General features: G+C 52.5%; 7 protein-coding genes across 7 annotated transcripts in view; 2 read left to right on the plus strand and 5 right to left on the minus strand.

Annotated features, from left to right (window-relative positions):
* CAOG_08797 (hypothetical protein) overlaps positions 1-3,720 on the plus strand; it is a gene marked incomplete at both ends in the record, with an annotated part of 6,431 nt that extends 2,711 nt beyond the window's left edge. Inside the window, 2 exons of the mRNA XM_011272135.1 lie at positions 41-184; positions 315-3,720. Of these exons, the coding sequence (XP_011270437.1) occupies positions 41-184; positions 315-3,720 (3,550 nt within the window). The remainder of the gene's footprint in view (positions 1-40; positions 185-314) is intronic.
* Positions 3,721-3,883: 163 nt separating this feature from the next.
* Positions 3,884-4,576, minus strand: CAOG_04584 (hypothetical protein). The gene is made up of 2 exons (XM_004347281.2): positions 4,395-4,576; positions 3,884-4,268 (listed from the first exon to the last, which is right to left on the minus strand). Exons 1-2 carry the CDS (start codon positions 4,557-4,559, stop codon positions 4,098-4,100), a joined length of 336 nt encoding a protein of 111 aa, XP_004347331.2. The 5' UTR covers positions 4,560-4,576; the 3' UTR covers positions 3,884-4,097.
* Positions 4,577-4,615: 39 nt separating this feature from the next.
* CAOG_04585 (mediator complex subunit 31-A) lies at positions 4,616-5,720 on the minus strand. Its single transcript, XM_004347282.2, has 3 exons — positions 5,439-5,720; positions 5,248-5,344; positions 4,616-5,128 (listed from the first exon to the last, which is right to left on the minus strand). The coding sequence occupies exons 1-3, from the start codon at positions 5,686-5,688 to the stop codon at positions 4,855-4,857; spliced, it is 621 nt and encodes a 206-aa protein (XP_004347332.1). The 5' UTR covers positions 5,689-5,720; the 3' UTR covers positions 4,616-4,854.
* Positions 5,721-5,821: 101 nt separating this feature from the next.
* CAOG_04586 (V-type H+ ATPase subunit E) lies at positions 5,822-7,695 on the minus strand. The gene is made up of 3 exons (XM_004347283.2): positions 7,439-7,695; positions 6,344-6,664; positions 5,822-6,214 (listed from the first exon to the last, which is right to left on the minus strand). The coding sequence occupies exons 1-3, from the start codon at positions 7,645-7,647 to the stop codon at positions 6,064-6,066; spliced, it is 681 nt and encodes a 226-aa protein (XP_004347333.1). The 5' UTR covers positions 7,648-7,695; the 3' UTR covers positions 5,822-6,063.
* A 378-nt stretch (positions 7,696-8,073) lies between these two features.
* On the minus strand, positions 8,074-13,613 carry CAOG_04587 (transcriptional enhancer factor). The gene is made up of 7 exons (XM_004347284.2): positions 13,574-13,613; positions 9,943-11,281; positions 9,702-9,829; positions 9,287-9,588; positions 9,127-9,205; positions 8,817-8,975; positions 8,074-8,698 (listed from the first exon to the last, which is right to left on the minus strand). Exons 2-7 carry the CDS (start codon positions 10,529-10,531, stop codon positions 8,276-8,278), a joined length of 1,680 nt encoding a protein of 559 aa, XP_004347334.1. The 5' UTR covers positions 10,532-11,281; positions 13,574-13,613; the 3' UTR covers positions 8,074-8,275.
* A 31-nt stretch (positions 13,614-13,644) lies between these two features.
* Positions 13,645-15,351, plus strand: CAOG_04588 (hypothetical protein). The gene is made up of 3 exons (XM_004347285.2): positions 13,645-14,044; positions 14,143-14,266; positions 14,409-15,351. Exons 1-3 carry the CDS (start codon positions 13,744-13,746, stop codon positions 15,133-15,135), a joined length of 1,152 nt encoding a protein of 383 aa, XP_004347335.1. The 5' UTR covers positions 13,645-13,743; the 3' UTR covers positions 15,136-15,351.
* Positions 15,276-16,845, minus strand: CAOG_04589 (hypothetical protein). The gene is made up of 5 exons (XM_004347286.2): positions 16,817-16,845; positions 16,507-16,703; positions 15,888-16,392; positions 15,679-15,799; positions 15,276-15,495 (listed from the first exon to the last, which is right to left on the minus strand). The coding sequence occupies exons 1-5, from the start codon at positions 16,822-16,824 to the stop codon at positions 15,346-15,348; spliced, it is 981 nt and encodes a 326-aa protein (XP_004347336.2). The 5' UTR covers positions 16,825-16,845; the 3' UTR covers positions 15,276-15,345.
* Positions 16,846-16,888: the final 43 nt, after the last annotated feature.

Consider the following 16,888-nt stretch of genomic DNA (forward strand, 5'->3'; position numbering starts at 1 on the left):
TCCAATGGGTGTTGCTCTACTACTACGATGGCGTTCAAAGCTGGGGCTGGTACTATCCGTTCCACTACTCGCCTTACGCCTCCGATCTGCGCGGATTTTCCCATCTGCACATTGAGTTTGAGCTTGGCAAGCCTTTCCGCCCCTTCCAGCAGCTCCTGGGTGTGCTTCCTGCCGCCAGCAAGCAGTAAGTGAGATTTAGGGGAGGGGAGAAATGGGCAACGGTGCATCTGACTCTTTTTTTTTTTTTTTTTTGTGCTTTCTTGTTGTTGTTGTCTCTCTCCCTTTCTCTCTCTTCTCGTCATTCTCGCAAACAGCTTGCTGCCTCCAGTCTACCACGAGCTCATGACTTCGCCAATGTCTCCAGTCATCGATCTCTATCCCTTGGACTTTGAGTCCGACTTGAATGGCAAAAAGAACGAGTGGGAGGCCGTCATTCTGATTCCCTTCATTGATGAGAAGCGTCTGTTGGCGGCCATGAAGCCGTTCGACGCTCGGCTGAACGCCGAGGAGCGCGCTCGCAACCGCTATGGCCAGGAACTGAGCTTCCGGTTTGACAAGAGTGTGAGCTACCTGTTGGAGTCGACTCTGCCAGCCTCGTTCCCGCCAGTCAATCCCTGCCACGCCAAAGTTACGGTGCTCTCTGGCTCAAACGGCGACGATGAGGACTGGAAACCGCACGTGTTGAGTGTCCCGCTCCGACGTGGTCTGGCGGAGGGCGTTCGCATGGATCTGTTTGGTCTGCATTCCTTCCGTCGCTTGCATTATTCGGCTCGGCTCGAGCTCGCCAACCTGACCATTTTCCAAGGCCAGCCCACCAAGAAGGAATCGGTCATCATGTCGCTGAACTCGGACAATCCAAACATGACTGCTCCTGCCAACCTGCCTTCTCTGGCGTCGCAGTGGCTCGGCAAGATTTGCTTTGTTGGCTACCCCCATCTCAAGGAAGCTCTTGTGACTGGGCTGTACAGCAAGGCCCAGCGTTGCACACTCATTTCGCCCAGCGGCAAAGCGTTCAACACGTTCACCAACTCGCCTGAAGAGGCCAAGACGTGGGCTCTGCACAAGCGCAATCTGGCCGAGGAGCGCTTCAACCGATGGGGCATTGAGATTGGCGACACGCAAGTGCTGCTGTCGGCGCTGTTGATTGAAGGCAGGCGCGACGTGTTCGATCCAGAGACGTCCCGAGCCCAGTCGGTGCCTCAACTCGCCTCGTCCGAGACCGTCTACGCTCTGCAAACGGTCATGTACGACGTCCCAAAACGCGACAGCGCTGATGGAAGCCGCTTGCTCAGCCGCATCTACCCTGCTGGCACAGAGTTTGTCCATCTCGGTGCTCCCAACTATGGCAGCGTCGGGCACGTTGTGAGCTGCGACGATGCCAAGGGGCTCGTCAGTGTCGAGCTGGATGTCACGAGCGATTTTTCGCCAAAGTCCGAGCCCGACCTCGACTTGGCCGCGTTGGTCGCCTCAGGCGCGGCCAGCGAGCGCGATGGTGAGCCGTGGTTCTCTGTGGCACGCGCTGCCCGCATGGTGAATGCGCCAGTGGCATTCTTCTCCAAGATCACGTCCACATTCACCATTTTTGGCGGAAGCTCGGCCTCCCCGCAGCAAAACACACGCATCAACCTGGGCCTGTTTGTCAAAAACCAGAGCCAGAACAAGGAGCTGCCTGGCTGGGCGCGGCGAATCGAGAACAACTGGGAGTACAGCGCGTCGACCGTTCGCACCGTCCAGGGCTACCTCGACGCCTTCCCCGACTTTTTCGGCTATGCGATCGCGCACGACAAGAGCAACTTTTTGTACCTGAACGACATTTTCCCGGCTGGGGACGGACAGGCCCAGGTTGCCGCAATGCGCACCTATCTCAAAACTCTTCCCTGCCAAGGGTCGACTCTTGTGACCTGTGGCTCGCTGATTCTTCCTGCGAAGGTTGTCGCGAGCGTGGAGCAGCTCGCCAAACAGTTTGTCAACAAGTCTCGGGCCCAGTTCGCGGCGGCGACCGGCGCTGGGCCCCAGGACGACTACGACCCGGCGGCGGCCGTCGTCACCGCCACCCCCGCAGTGATTCAGCATGTCGCTCAGAACGCTGCCAAGCCTGCCTACTTGTACCTCCCTTGCTCGACCACCCTCATGCCTGACACATCCACCACATTCGAGTTGCTCGATCGTGTTGTCAACGTCTCGACAAGCGGCAAAATCCCCTTCGGGTTGAAAGGCACCGTTGTGGCCATCTACGACACGACACCCGATTCCCTGGATGTTGTCTTTGATGAACCCTTCCTTGGCGGCTCACGGCTCGAGGGCAAGCTGCTGCGCGAATGTGGCGCGACCGTGAAGCCATTCACCTTGATTTCATTGACGCATGGTCTCCGCGTGCATGGCACTTCTCACAGCTCGCGCAAAAAGACTGCTGGTCCTGCGCAGCCCTCGCCATCTTCTGGCGGAGCACCGAACTCTGGAACGTCGTCCTCTGCAGACTCGAAGCGACAGCAGCAGAAGCAAGCCCCGGCTCAGCGGCCAGCTCAGCAGCAGCCGCAGCAGCAGCAGCAACCGAAGCAGCAGCAGACGCAGCAACCACAGCAGCAGCAGACGCAGCAACTGGCGGCACCGGGTGGCAAGCAAAAGGGGAACAACAAGCATGCTTCCAAGCCCAGCTCGCCACAGCCCCAGCAACTGCCTGCTCAAGCCGCCCCTCAGCCGGCCGCATCAGCACAGCAACAACAACAACAACAGCAGCAGCAGCAACAGCAACAGCAGGGAGCAAGTGCACCTGCACAACCACAGCAAGGCAAGAAAGGCAAAGGGCGTGCGCCCCAAGCCGAGGTGGGATCAACGCCACTGCCCCATGCAGGTCCATCCACGCAGTCCCCAGGCCCCAAGGCGAACAAGGCGCGCAACTTGCACTTGCAAACTGCTCCTCAACAGCCCCCGGCGTCGTCGAGCTCTGCTTCTCCTGGTCCTCAACTTGTGCCTGCAGTCGCAGCACTGATGGCCTCTGCCAAGCAGCAGCAACAGCAGCAGCAGCAGCAGCAGCAGCAACCGGCTTCGTCACAAGAGGCTATGAACAGCAGCAGCAGCACTAGCAATAGCAGCGGGCCTACCTCCTACGCTTCGTACGGCACCCCGTCGCCCTCTATTCCCCTCCCGCCGCAGCCGACCTTCCTCATGCAACAACAGCCCAGTGCGGCCCCAGTCTACCAGACTTCCGACTACCATGGCCTGCTCCAGCCGCCGACAAATGCCCCGTTGCCGCACGTCCACCAACTCGGATACGGCGCTCCGTACGGTATGGCTCTGCCGCACGTCTACTCGCACTTTGCTCCTCCTCAGCTGTTGGCGCCTGTTGTGCCCATGCCTGCCCCCGCCCCGTTGCAGCCTCAGCCGTTGGCTCATTTCCCGATGGACGCTCAAGCCGCCGTCCCTATGCAACAGCAACCACAGCCGTACCAGCAGTACCAGCAACAGCAGCAACAGCAGCAACAGCCGCAACCACAGCAATCACCTGCTCCTCAAGCGCAATCGCAGCAACGCAACAAGCCCAAGCACGCGCTTGTGCCGAGTCAGGTCCAGGTCCGTTCGGCGAAAAAGCAGCAAGCCCCTGCCGCCCCGCAGGTTCCTCGCGACGCGCTGCTCCCTCCAGTCCACTGGGCATCTGGACCTTCGACCTCGACCTCGTCCTCTCAGCCTCCGCAGGGTTTCGGACCTGGGCAGACTCGCTGAAGTTTTGTTTGTTCGCCTCGCTCTTTCGCTCCTTCTCTCACTTTCTTTTCTCGTCTTTGCATGCGGGATTTTGAGTTCTATTGTTTCATTTTCTTGATGGCCAACGTCTTGCTCGAATACAATACCCGAATCCCCCCCCCCTCTCTCTCTCTCTTTCAACAAGGCCATTTTGATTGAGTAACGAATATTGTACACATTTTGGCAGTTTGACCATCGTTCCAGAACAACCATCATTACTGCCTTGCTTTTGGACTCTTTGGTGGACGATGCAACTGGGCAAGCCAACGAGCAATGCAACGTCTTGAGCTTGCTGATCTTCTCAGACCAAAGTTGATTCAATGCGGCTACGCTGTTTGCCCACCCGTCGTCGCTTGCGCCTAATTTTTGGATGACGGTGATCCAGGCATTGCTTCCGCCTTGGCTTCCGACTTGGCTTCCGACTGCTCTGATGACGATGGTTGCGGACCAAAGCCGAATGCGAGCTTGATGTGCCGAAACAAGCTCTCTTCCTCGTACTTTTTCCGCCTTGCTTCCGCGCGCTCGTCATGCTATCAAACACACAAACATACACAAGCATACACACATATATGCATCATCAATAATCCAATCGAGCAGCTGGATCGACTCAGTTCCATTCGGCCCTTTGCCACTCGGCCGTGTGCCCCAAAACCTACCCATCGCTGCTTGCACGCCTTGTAAGCGTCAAAGAACTGGCCGCACATGTCTCGGTTGTAGTTGTTCTCGTCGAGGCACTTGTAGCTCGCCTCGGTCTCCTTCTGACATGGGTTGTGCTGTGTCATTCGCCGCGCACGGGGCGACATTGAATCGTTCGGATTCATTGGTTGTGCAACTACTTGGAAAAGGACTGAGAGTCTTCGAAAATCAAGAACAAAGAGGGATGGTGTTGTATTGTACTGAGAACATTGAATCAGAGCATCTGGGGTAGAAGAACACGATCCATTTGAGGGGTTTTGTTGATGCGCTTTGTGCAAGTGGTCCCATCACTGCGGTGGAGGCCGTCGCGCCCTTGCACTCGAATCAGTCTGCGTTCCGTAATGGTCAGTATGCGGTTGATAGATGCATAGATTGGATTGGGGGGGGGTTGAGGGTAACATTGTTGGACTGGCTTTCTGGTTAAGAGATTGGTGCATCTTGCTGCAATGGTCGAAGTGCTGGCATGAGCAATTCGGCTTGTGCAGTAATGGGCTTGCTCGCATCAGTGCTTGCTGCTGCAGCAGTAGCAGCAGCCGCCACCGCCGCCGCAGCAGCTGCAGATCTGTTTCGACCGTAAAATTGCCAGTGCCAGAGCTGCTGCTCGGCTACAAAGTCAACGCATGGCTTTTTAGTAATCTCTGTTCGGAAGACTGGTTCTTGCAACAAATCCAGAAAGTACAGGCAATGTGGAAACCTGTTGCACAGCGTTATAAAACCCAAACAAACCAAAAGCACAAAAAGAGGCAAAAAGTCAGACAACAACACAAGCAGCTCAAACAAGCATGTGCTCACAAGAATGATCAACTTTGATACCGAATAAATCTTGCATATTCAGGCTTCTTCCAATATAGCAGATACTTGAGGTAGTTGATGAAGGTTGTCTGTGTGAGGTATCCTTGCTGTCCCAAATCTAACCAACACACATAGCAGCAGCCATATTGTGGTGAGCTTTGTCATCACATCCATCGATGCTCAAGTGACCCAGCTTGAGCAACTCGACTCACAGTGCAAGTATTGGACGTTCGCGAGGCACTGCACAAACTCGAGCTCGAGCTGGAATCGGATCTTGTGCTGGGCAGACTGGACTGCCAATGCATGCGTAGCGGCGTCGTCCGATGCTGATGCTGATGCTAATGCTGATGCTGATGCTGATGCTGCTGCTGATGATAATGATGATGATGATGATGTTGCCAATGCCATTGCAGCAGCAGTCTGGGCAGCAGCCTCAGCAGCGTCGAGTGATGGCGAGTCCATCGCTGTTTGTGTGTTGCTTGTGTGTGTGTGTGTGTGAAGGACTGAGCTGAGCTTTGGATTTGTCTGAGAACTATTGTAACTAGTGTACAAGTGGATGGTTGTCAAAACAAGTCGAATGTGGACATTATTGACAAATGGGGGAAATGGGGATTTGCCGATGAATGATTGTAAACGCACGACCGGTTTGAGAATCAACTCAAGAACAAAGACAGAAAAAAAAAACCTTCATGACGATACAAGGAAATGCACACAGTAACGAACAAAATCAACAATCAAGAGGAAGAAAGAGAGAGCGAGAGAGAGAGAGAGAGAGAAAAAGGACCACACAAAATTAAGACAGAACCCAAGAGGGAGAAAAGCAACAAAAAGAAACTCTTAATCAAAGAACTTGCGGGTGGTGGACTCGCCGAACATGGACGAGCGGATTTCTGGGAGCATCTGCTTGTAAACGAGCTTGAGGCGGTTCTCAAGGGTGTTGACGACGCTAATCTTGCCACCACGAGCAGAGACCTCAACGCCTCCAGCACTACACAAACAAGAATTCAAACAAAGAACAACAGCATGAACAACCAAAATGAGTGACAGGCAAAACCCGCGACGAGCAGGACAAAAAAAAAAAAAATCTGTTGGCACAAAACCAAAAAACAAAACTTACATGTCGGCAGCCAAAAAGTTCTGCTTGTCGACAGTGACGTTCACGGTCTTCTTGGTGGAAACAGCGTACTCCTTGACGGCCGCGGGGATGGCAGCCTCGACGAGGGCAATGTCAACCTTGCGAGCACGGACGGTGACGTTCTCCTCAAGCAACTGGTGGAAGGCCTGGCCGAGCAAGCCCTCGAGCAGCTTGCGGTACTTGTCGGGGTTTGATGAGATGCCAGCGAGCTGCTGCTGGGTCTCGTTGAAGATGCTCTGGATGTGCTTGTCGCGCTCGGACAGAATGCGGAGACGCGACTGGTTGAGCTCGTTCGAGTACGAGCTAACAAGAGTGGCAAGAAGCGAATGTTGAGCAGAGTGTTAGCAAACATGATCATCCACATACTTGGAGTGATGGTAGTGATGGTAGTGAGTTGGGGGAAAGCAGAGCCTGCCATGTCATGTCAGTTGACTGGGGACTGTTTTCCTTCGCTTCACTCGTCCCACGCTTCCACGCTTCCACGCTTTGCCCCCAGTTCAGGCAGTCGAATGAATGGCTCTTCTTTTTTGCCCTTGTTGATCATCTTCATCTTCATCGTCATCTTCACGAATGATCGCAATGAAAAAGCAAAACCATCGGAAAAGTCTCGTGGTTTTCTTTTTTTTTCTTTTTTTTCTCTTTTTTTTCCCCATTGAAAACTCCATTCAAAATCAACTCCGAAAAAAAAAAAAACCAAGGATCTCGCTTTGTTTCTTTCTTTCTTTCACTCACTTTCGATCGCTCTCACTCTCACTCTCACTCTCAGTCGATTGTCACTCACACACGCACACACACATTAACACACTCTCTCACCCAGGTGGCTGCCAACGGTCACCCTGAACACGCACAACAAAACCAGTCCGTGATTTTTTTTTTTTTTTTTCCCCTCGTGTCCTTTCTGGTTTTTTTCCCCACCAAACCTGTTCCCCCCTCCCCTCCCCTTCCCACCTCGCTCCTGCTCTCTCCATCACCCTAACCCCCATCATCAGCATCATCATCATCAACATCACCATCCATCACGCTCGTCAAACACTCAAAGCGTCACAATCAAAAAGAACAAGGGGGGGCTTCGCTTACATTTTCTTTTGAATGTCGACCTGCTTCTCCTTGCGCTCGTACATGGCGCTGATCTTGATCTTCTCCTGCTGGACGAGGCGCCCCTTCTCAATGTTGAACTCTTCCTCGGCCTTGAAGTTCATCTCGGTGGCCTTCTCGTTGGCCTCCTGGTTGATGAACGCAACCATGTGCTTGATTTGCTTGTCAACCTCCTCGTCGTTCAATGCCATCCTTTTGCTTTGAATTGAATTTCTGGACTGAGTGAATCTGAAGTTGTAATATGGAGTGTGTGACAGACCATCATCCCATATCTGTATCTGTGAGCTCAGTGCTCAATATAGTTCATAGAGTATCGACAAACACACCTGCTCTGCCAAACAATCGTCGTTTGCCTGCGTTTCCTCCAATCCTTCGACAACGAGATCCAAGCCTTTTTGGTGTGCTGCTTCTAGAAGACGAATCAAAAGCATAGAGCCACGGCATCTTCAGTAACATCGGAATCGAAGGGGGAGGTTGGATTTTGAGAAGATTGTTGCCTGTTGAATTTGCCAAAGAGTTTTTCGACGCACGAAACGTCATGCTCGACCGAAACGCGGAGCATCTCAGAAAAAGACTCACACCTTCCCGCGATCGAGGCAAAGCCCGCAGCCAAAAAGAGGACAAAATTATCGTTTGTATTTCCAAAAGCAAGAAAAGGAAGAAAAAAACAAAAAGTCTAACAGCAAAAAAAGGACAGAGGGATTACTACAAGACAAGCTAGATGCAAAAAAACAAACCAAACAAACACATTGCAATAATACAACCACAACAACAACAACAACAAAAAAGCAGGGGCGAGAGAAATCCGACAGGGTACAACTATTGGGAATCAACCAGCCGGTAAACGTTGTGCTGCGAGCCAGTGTCGTCCGAAATGACCTCGAAAATAAGCGCCAGGTTGAGGAGCACCTCTTTGGTGGCAGCGTTGGCAACCGTGATGCTCGCGGAAAAGTTTTCCAACACGTTGTTCATGAGTTCGCGACTCGGCAACCCACGCAGCTTCTCGATAAATGTTTGCATGTACTCGCACAGCGGCTGCTGCATCATGTAATACTGATGCTTTCCGTTCAGTACGCCGCTCGACAGCAGATACACCGTCTTGGTTTGCGCCGTCTTGCCGAATGAAACGACTGAGCGTGTCACTTCCAGCGTGATCTGCTCTTGCGATTCAAACCTGGCCGTCATCCAGTAGCTGGAAGGGTAAAAGCCAAAGGCTTGCGGCATGTTTCCAGGCAATTCAGTCTACAAAGAGCGCCGCAAGTTACCCCCAAAAAACAAACAAACAAAAAATAACAAAAAAATCAGTGTCAAACCCAATACAAGCAACATCCATCAACAAACACGTGCTACAATGACATACCCAAAACTTGATCAGATAGAATCCACCGGCGGGATTCTGCGCAAACCGTTCGCGAAGTTGTGGGAACTTGTCAGCAATGAGTTTTGCCTCGACAATTTCCATTTGCGGGTCGTTCAGCACTTCATTCTCAATGTTGACAAAAAAGACTGGAGGAATGCTCTGTTTCATGGAATGAAACACAGGGGAATTGAAGGAAAATGGGGGGAGGAGGGAGGGGAAAAGGAGAGAAAAACAATCAACAAGCAAACACAAGTGAGCATGGAAAAATTCGCAAAACCACTCCCGAAACCACACAAGCACAGTTACGCACCAAATTGGGGTACTCTAATGCACTTGCTAGCTGGCACAGAGTGACTTGATTTGGCTGATGTCTGGGAGCAGGAGGTCCACTGTGCAGAGCGCACGCACACACAGCAACGAATTTAGCAACAGCCAACAACCGGCCAGGGAAAGCCAAACAACTAACTTACTCGCGAGGTGCAGCGCCACTGGTTGAAAAGGTGACCGGGTGCTGGTGCGATAGTTGCGGCGAAGTAGACGCGGGTGCTTCTGCGTCGACGGCCTGGAGAATCGTGCCCAAGGACTCGCGCTGCATCTGAGCAGAGAGCGCGGCTGCCGAGGTGGCTGCAGGAAGAGTAATGGGCTCGGCGTAGGGTTGGGCCGCTGCAGCAGCCACTTGTGCTTGGGGATTCAATGTGGCAGAGACCAGCTGTGCCGACGACATGGTTGCGAGATTTTCCATCGCTGCACGCTGCATATCTTGATTGCAATGCTAAGAGTGCGAGATGGTTCAAAGAGAACTGTGAGCACTTGGAAAAGCGCCCCCCCCCCCAACCTCGCCGCCCTCTTCTGACTCGCTGTCGCACCAGAAACGTGTGCCATTACCTTCAGACGTTCCCCGATCTCGCGTTGGCGCTTGCGAGCAATAACTTGGATGTGGCTGCTCACTTGCTTGCGGGATCGTCCTTTGCCAGTTTTCATTCGGATATACCTGGCAATAAGCTCGTTTCGCCCTACACCAACAGCGCAAGTAAGTTTTCTGACAGCGCCCAGGTTTCGCGCGCGAAACCACCCGTCTACGTTCCCCCACCCCCATGGGGCTCTGCCTCTCCTCCTCAGGACCTACCAAACATTTTTCCTTCGTTGTTGAGGATGATTTTGCGACGGCCACAGGGCGGGTACAGGGCAAAGGCTTCCTCGAAGGCATCTTCCACCTCTTTGGTCCAGACACCGTCATCCTCGCCGTCCTCGCCGCCTTCGCCATCACTGCCGTCGCCTTCGTCCGACCCTTGGCCTCCCGAGCTGGCAGAAGCGGACGCTCGTTGGCGTTGTTGACTGGCTTGACCTGGGGCTGTGGACGCCGAGGCCGCCGAGGCCACCGAACTAGCCACGCCAGTGTACTGAACATTGGCGGGCGGAAGATACGTGGGATAGGCGGGATTGGAGAGGAGCTGTGGCTGCTGCTGTTGCTGCAACTGTTGGAAGGGTTGCTGTTGAAGCTGCATCTGGCCGCCCTGGACTGGTGGCGGGGCGCCTCCAGGAGGGAAAGCGTTCATGTAGTACGCAGGATTGGCCAGTTCGGGCTTGACCGGCATCGCCCCGTACGGAGCTGGGTGGGCACCAGAAAGTGGCATGTTGGACATTGTCAGTGACATGTTCGGTTGCGAGGTCGACGGATAGGGCGCAGAGGGTTGCTGCGGTTGCTGCAGTGGCATGTGCGAGTGAAACAGGTTGATTGTGTTTGCGCCGAGGGAGGCGAACGAAGACAAAGCCGAGTGCAAAGAGGAGGTGGGTTGGTCGTGGGCTGTAGTTCCGTGGCAACGGTCGGGCTCGGAAAGCGCGTATCGCGCAACAAGGTCGGTCAGCGGAGGATTCGAGGCAAGTGGTGCGTCAGCAGAGTCAACCAAGACAGCCGAGTACTCGTCGTCCGTCCAGCAACGCGCGGCAAGCAACGGGAAGGAGGAGGAGGAGGCCGACGAGGAAAAGGAAGAAAAAGAAGAAGAAGAGGAAGAGGAGGAAGAAGCGGTTACGGTATCGAGGAATGGTTTTGGCAAGCGGACGGAACCGGTCGACGACAACAAACCCGTTGGGTACGAAAGAGGAACTGTACGAACAACAGCAGAGGTCTCTCCTGTCTCGTTCAGCGCAGAGTCGAGGCTTGAGGATTCAAGCGTGAAGGTCACGTCGGCGGGCTGGTCTGGGTCTTGCGCGTCGGGCGAGAACAGGAATGCCGGTTCGTCAACGAGCAGAGTTCCGGGTGTGCTCGTGTACGTTTGAGTAGTCGAGTCCCAATTGCTTGTCTGAGAGGTCAAGGAAGCCTCGTCGTTACTGTTTGTGCTTGTGTCGGCAATTGAAACCAAAGGCAGGTCCAAATCCACAAACGTGGACGTGCTGCTTGCTGCTTTGAGCTCTTCCTCGGACTTGAGACAATACGGACTGCTGCTCTGCAACGATGAAGAAGCACTCTGCGCATCCAAGCACATCATGATGAGCGGAGAAGGCATGTTGTGTGATTTTTTGGTTTGTTGTTGAAGGAAGAGTGAGCGGCGTTTTTTTTTTGCTGCTGTGTCTGTTTTTTGTTGTTTTTTTGTTTTTTGGATGTGTGAGAAAGAGAGGTTTGTCGTTTGCTCTTGCAAAATGGGAATTGTGCTTGTTCAATTATCAAAGAACGAACGAAACAAAGAACGAGGGGAGGTGGCCAAATAGGAATAAAAGATATGCAGCCAAAAAAGATTAGAAAAAAAAACAAGAAAAAAAAAACAAAGAAAAAGAAGAACGCTCGAAAATCTCATTGCAATCGAAGGAAAAGGTGAATGACAAATGCAGCATGCTCAGCTTGGTACACAGCCCGTCGCCGAAAGCGAGGAACAAGCGAGCAGTGCAAAAACAACAAAGGGGTGAATGAAACACCACCCTTCGCACAAAGCCCAATTGTACGTCATGCAAGAATCGAAGCGAGCGCGCGTCAAAAATACGTCCTGCTGCAACAACCCTTCGCTTGCGTTCGCTCAGGCCCCAAACGCCGCGTTTTCCGCTCATGTTGCAACAACCTGATTTGCTTTTGTTTGTGTTGCATCCTCTGCGACGTTGGACGGGCTCGCTCGCTCGCTCGTTCAGACATCGGCGGCGTGATGTGAAATGCTATGCAATTCGAGTTGGAATGAAAAAAAAAAAAAAAAAAAAAAAGGAACAAAATGTTGACGGGCGACGATTTGCTTTTGGGGGCGATTTGCAGAGCGGCGCGTGCAAGCGGACGAGCATTGGGCAAGCAACGCGGCGTGCATGTCAACAGCAGCTGTCGGTTGAAGCGTCGCCCACCTCCCTTCCCCCGGCTTCAGCTCAGCAAGCCAGGCCAGCAGAAACTGCTGCCAATGTGAGTTCCAAAGTCTCCGGTTTTTTTTTTGTTTTTTTTTTTTTTGTCGAGATTATTTTTTTTAACAACCCGCCCCTTTACAATTTCATGCTCAGCGACATTCAATTGCTGCAAAATCCTGCCAATGCATTCTTTCTTCGCGCCAGTGCTGTTGTATTTTCATGGGTGGGGATTTGTAGGCGTGTTGTATGAAGGCCGAGGCGTTGTGCGTGCGTGTTTGAGAGCCACGAGCATTCATGCTGAAATTGCAATGCAAGAGCCAAAACGAGAAGCAGATTGGATTTTTTTTTTTTTTTTTTTTTTGCTTTTCTGTGTCTCTCATGCATTTTGACATTGCAGCCCACATGTAAAGCGACCATTCCTCATCATAATAAATCAATGACGCTGACATTGTTGTTGTTGCTGGTGTTGTTGATGATGATGATGATGCACTTTTGACTTACAAGTCAAAATTGAAAAAAAAAAAAAAAAAAAAAGGAATGAAGGCAAAAGAATGAGAATGGAAAAAAAAAACAATCAGGAAATTGACGCTTGTCTCTTGTCAAAAAGTCAAAGCGTGACAAACACCAGCAGCAGATAAAGTGAAACACAAGGTAAAGAACAACAAAATACTGTAGTAACATTGAAGCAAAGAAAATAGAAGAAGCGAGAAGCAGAAACAAGAAGAAAAAGAAAGAAGAAGAAAAGGACAGCATGACGATGATGGTCCAACTGCTCATGCACTGCGACGCGCTCGGTCGCTGTTGCACGATGGCGCGGCAAAGCAGTTGCTCCACTCACTCTTCACTCACTGTGAGCCCTGGGAGTAGAAGCGCCCCGTCCAACAAAAGACGGAGATGCAGACGTGGATTGCACATTGGAATTCCCATTGCATGGCGCAGTTGACCTCGACTCAACTCGACTCACTCACTCCCTCTCACCCTTCCGCCAGTGCCATGGCTGGTCTTAACGAAATGCTATTCGCGCCAGAGCGTCAAACGCGACGCTGGGGGGGGGAAGATCGTGCACCCAAGCAAAACAGCAGCAGCAGACTCAAAAGCAAAACGAACCGCAAAACCGCACCTCCGCCCCTTCTCTTTCGCTCGCTGCGTCTCTCACACACACTCTCTCTCTCCTCGCTGAAGAGTTCACTCTTGCCCAACGCGAACACTCTAGCCGCCTTTTCAGGGACACGCGCCAACGATGTAGCTGGACCGAGCAGCGAGAAGGACACGCGGAGCATGGACGCTTTCTCAACAACGCCCACCGTTGACCGCTTGCCTCTCCTCCCTCTTCCCTCCACTTGACTCCAGAATCAGCCACCCTCGCACACTAAGCGCAAAATGAAAAGCAGCAACCAAAGGCAAGAACAAACATGCAATGGAAGTCGGTTCATTTGACTTACAGTCTGAGAAGCACTCGACTCGCGCCAAAAACAAACAAAAAAAAAACTGACTGAATCTCAGTCATTTCTCAGTCGCTCCTCAAACACCAATCTTGACAAACAACAACACTCACATCACTTTTCACGCCAACTACACAGACCACGCGAACATTGCTTGACGCCAAAAACCAATGGGCAAGACGGACGATCTGATTCTGCAGGTGGAGAGAACGTCCGACAAGAACCGCGCGGCGCTGCAACCGCTGCTCGAAGCCATGCTCGCACGGACGACCGGCGCGGGTCCAGATCGATTGCAGAAATTCGAGCGTGCAGGCATGCACCACAAGTTGACACGGATACTCGCAGCCGCACTGGCCAATCCCATCCCCAAGCAACACGAGGACACCAACGAAGTGGACGACGAAGACGAGGACGATGACCCACTCGTCGTGCTGTGCTCGTCCATCATTTGCAATCTTAGTGGTCCGACTGGTAAACACAACAGGCCACTCGTGCCTTTTGCTCTGATGACTGTGGTGCTGGAGAGTGGGGGCACCGTGGTTTTCTCATTCGTGGCCTGTCATTTGCAGCTCGACTTCCAGTCACAAAGACCTATCCATTGCCAAACGGACTCCAAGTGGTACTACGAGAGCCGGATTTCGCCGATGCAGATGTCGGCTGGACAACATGGCCTGCGACGCGATGTCTCACAGAGTAAGAAAAAAAAACCCACAACTTGTGCTGAAACACTGTTGATGAAACTCGTTGCTCGGGTGGAGCGCTCACTTGAACGCAAGTGAATCCAAACATTGACCTTGCTCATGTCGTCCGAAATCGATATTGTCGGTGTCTGTAGGTGGCTCGTTTCGCAGCCACACCTCATCCGAGGGAAGCGTATCATTGAGATTGGTTGCGGGACTGCAATGGCTGGGATTGCTTGCGCACTCGCGGGCGCAGAGTACGTCGCACTGACAGACTACCTTCCCGCCATCATCAAGAATACATGGGTGAATCTGTCCTTGAACGGGCTGGCCGTGAAGGCATCCCAGCCCGCGGACGACCAACAGCAGCACGCCAATCCCGACAACCTCTACACTTCCAACCCTGACAGTCCTTGTACAGTCGATGCGTTTCTACTGGATTGGAATGACATTTCAAGGTGGCACGAGGCTCATGTTGGAGCTCCTGCTGCGTTTGCCCATTCAGACGAAACGACGCCACCTGCCACCTGCTCGTCCCACGCACATGGCACTACCGACGAAGTCACTCGGTTGAAAAAGCTGTGCCATGCATTTGACTTGGTGGTTGCATGCGAATGCATCTATGAAGAGTCCCATTGCGAGCTCGTTTCCCGCACTCTGAGCTTCCTTTTGCGCAACACGCCGAATGCCGAGTGCTATGTTGCCACTCCCGCCCATGAGCAGCGAAGACCCGGTGTCATTCGATTTGAGCAGTGCATGTCCCAGCTAGGTTTCAAGCTCCGGCTCGAGGTGACGACGGTGGAGGATCGCATGTGGGCCAAGGAAGAACGTCTGTATGGCCGATTTATTTGCCAAAGAGAGCTGCAGCAGATCGAACATTGATTCGAGTTCACACCGCGTCTCGAGCGGCCTGCTTGATTTGTGGTTGAGTCGGGAAATAAACCCGGCTGATCGACTTGTGCCAAATTTCAGTTTTTGCCTTTTTGAATTTGCACTGTGCGTCGCGTGAGATGCGTTGCGTTGAGATGATCAATTTTTTTTTGTTTTGTTATTGGAATACGAGTAACGAAATAACAATGGAAATGTAATTGTTCAAGCGACATCGCCCTTCTTGGCTTTCTTGTCCTTCTTGTCCTTCTTGTCACCTTTGTCCTTTTTCTCCTTCTTCTCCTTCTTTAGCTTTTTCTTTTCGTTGCCCACACGCGAATGTGCATTTTCGGTCAGGGTTTGGTTTTGGAAGGCCTAGGTGATGCAAACAAACAAACAAACAAACGAACGAACGAACGAACAAACAAACAAAACAAAACAAAAACAAAAAAGAAAAGAAAAAACGCAGCAGTGAGCCCAGCGGCCTGACAGTGCAACGAATCTCACCTGCATGAAATCGCCATCAAACTCCAGCATTGGATACCACAGAGATCCTACCTCGGCTGCGGCTTGCTTTTGAAAACTGGCTTGACTAAGAATGGATTCGGTTGGAATGGCCGCTTCCCGCATTCGTGTCAGCGTTTCATCTTCGTCGGAAGACTCGTCATCGTTACCATGTCTACCAAAAGGTGCAGTGCCAAAGCCAATGCAGTTGTCAGGTTGAAAGCGAGCATGGACGTTTGCACACAAACTCAAGCGAGGCGTACCGCGAGCTGTGCGTTCGCTTGACAGACGCCCTGGCAGGATCTGGCGTGGGAACTGGCTTGAGGCTGCTAGATAAGGACGAGTACGGCAGAACGGTGAGGGATGGCGCGCCGGGCAATCCTGAAATGAACTTCATGCTATCGCTGCTCTGGTCTTTGGGGGACGCCGCCGCTTTCCGGTCCTTCAACCACGGCAGCGTCTTTTCCCACAGATTTGGGGTGATGGCTGCGCCGCACGTCTCGTCCAGCATCTTGGACAGGCGAGTGTACGCGTGCTTGTGAAATTCCTTGTCATTCTGCGCCCACATGCGTCCTGGGTTGTACGAATCCTGGTCGTACACTTCAGATCGCAGAGAGACAGGTTGTGGTGCAGCTCCAGCACCAGACGGCAGCAGCAAGCGCAGCTGTGTTGCCGTCGCAATCGCTGCTGATCGGAACTGCATCTCGGCGGGGTGCAGTCGAACGTGAATATCGTGCTTTGGGCGATCAATATCGATGCACTGCGTGTCTAGATGATGGAAACCGAGTTCCATCAACGACAGACATGTGAGGGTTTGGTCAGATTCAGTGTCGTTGTTCGCAGTGGTCGGTCGTACATGTGCTTTCATTCATTGGTGCTTACTATCGAGTGTGCCGTTGCGACTATTGCTCGCTCCACCTGTCACTGAGCCTGATGCTCCCATTGCGCCACTCCGATCTGCACGGTGGCTGGGCGTCTTGAGCACAGACGCAGTGACTGCAGCTTCAGCAAAGCGCAGTCGCTGCTCATCGTCCTCGCTGTCGTCGCTGTCGCTGCTGCTCTCGTCTTTCCGGCGCTCTCTGACCAACAACAACATGAAAAGCAAAGGTTGCACTTTTTTGGGTGAGTTTTGGGTTTCACGAAGACGAATCGCCGGCTCAGCTACTGAGCTGCTTGTTGTTTGTTTTCGTACTTTGACATTGTACTGCTGCCTCTTCAATTGGAAAAATGATAGAGTGAATCAAAGTCACCGAATAAGTCTTGC

The sequence above is a fragment of the Capsaspora owczarzaki genome, assembly GCF_000151315.2.
Source record: "Capsaspora owczarzaki ATCC 30864 unplaced genomic scaffold supercont2.7, whole genome shotgun sequence".
In the NCBI taxonomy this organism is placed as follows: Eukaryota; class Filasterea; order Ministeriida; family Capsasporidae; genus Capsaspora; species Capsaspora owczarzaki.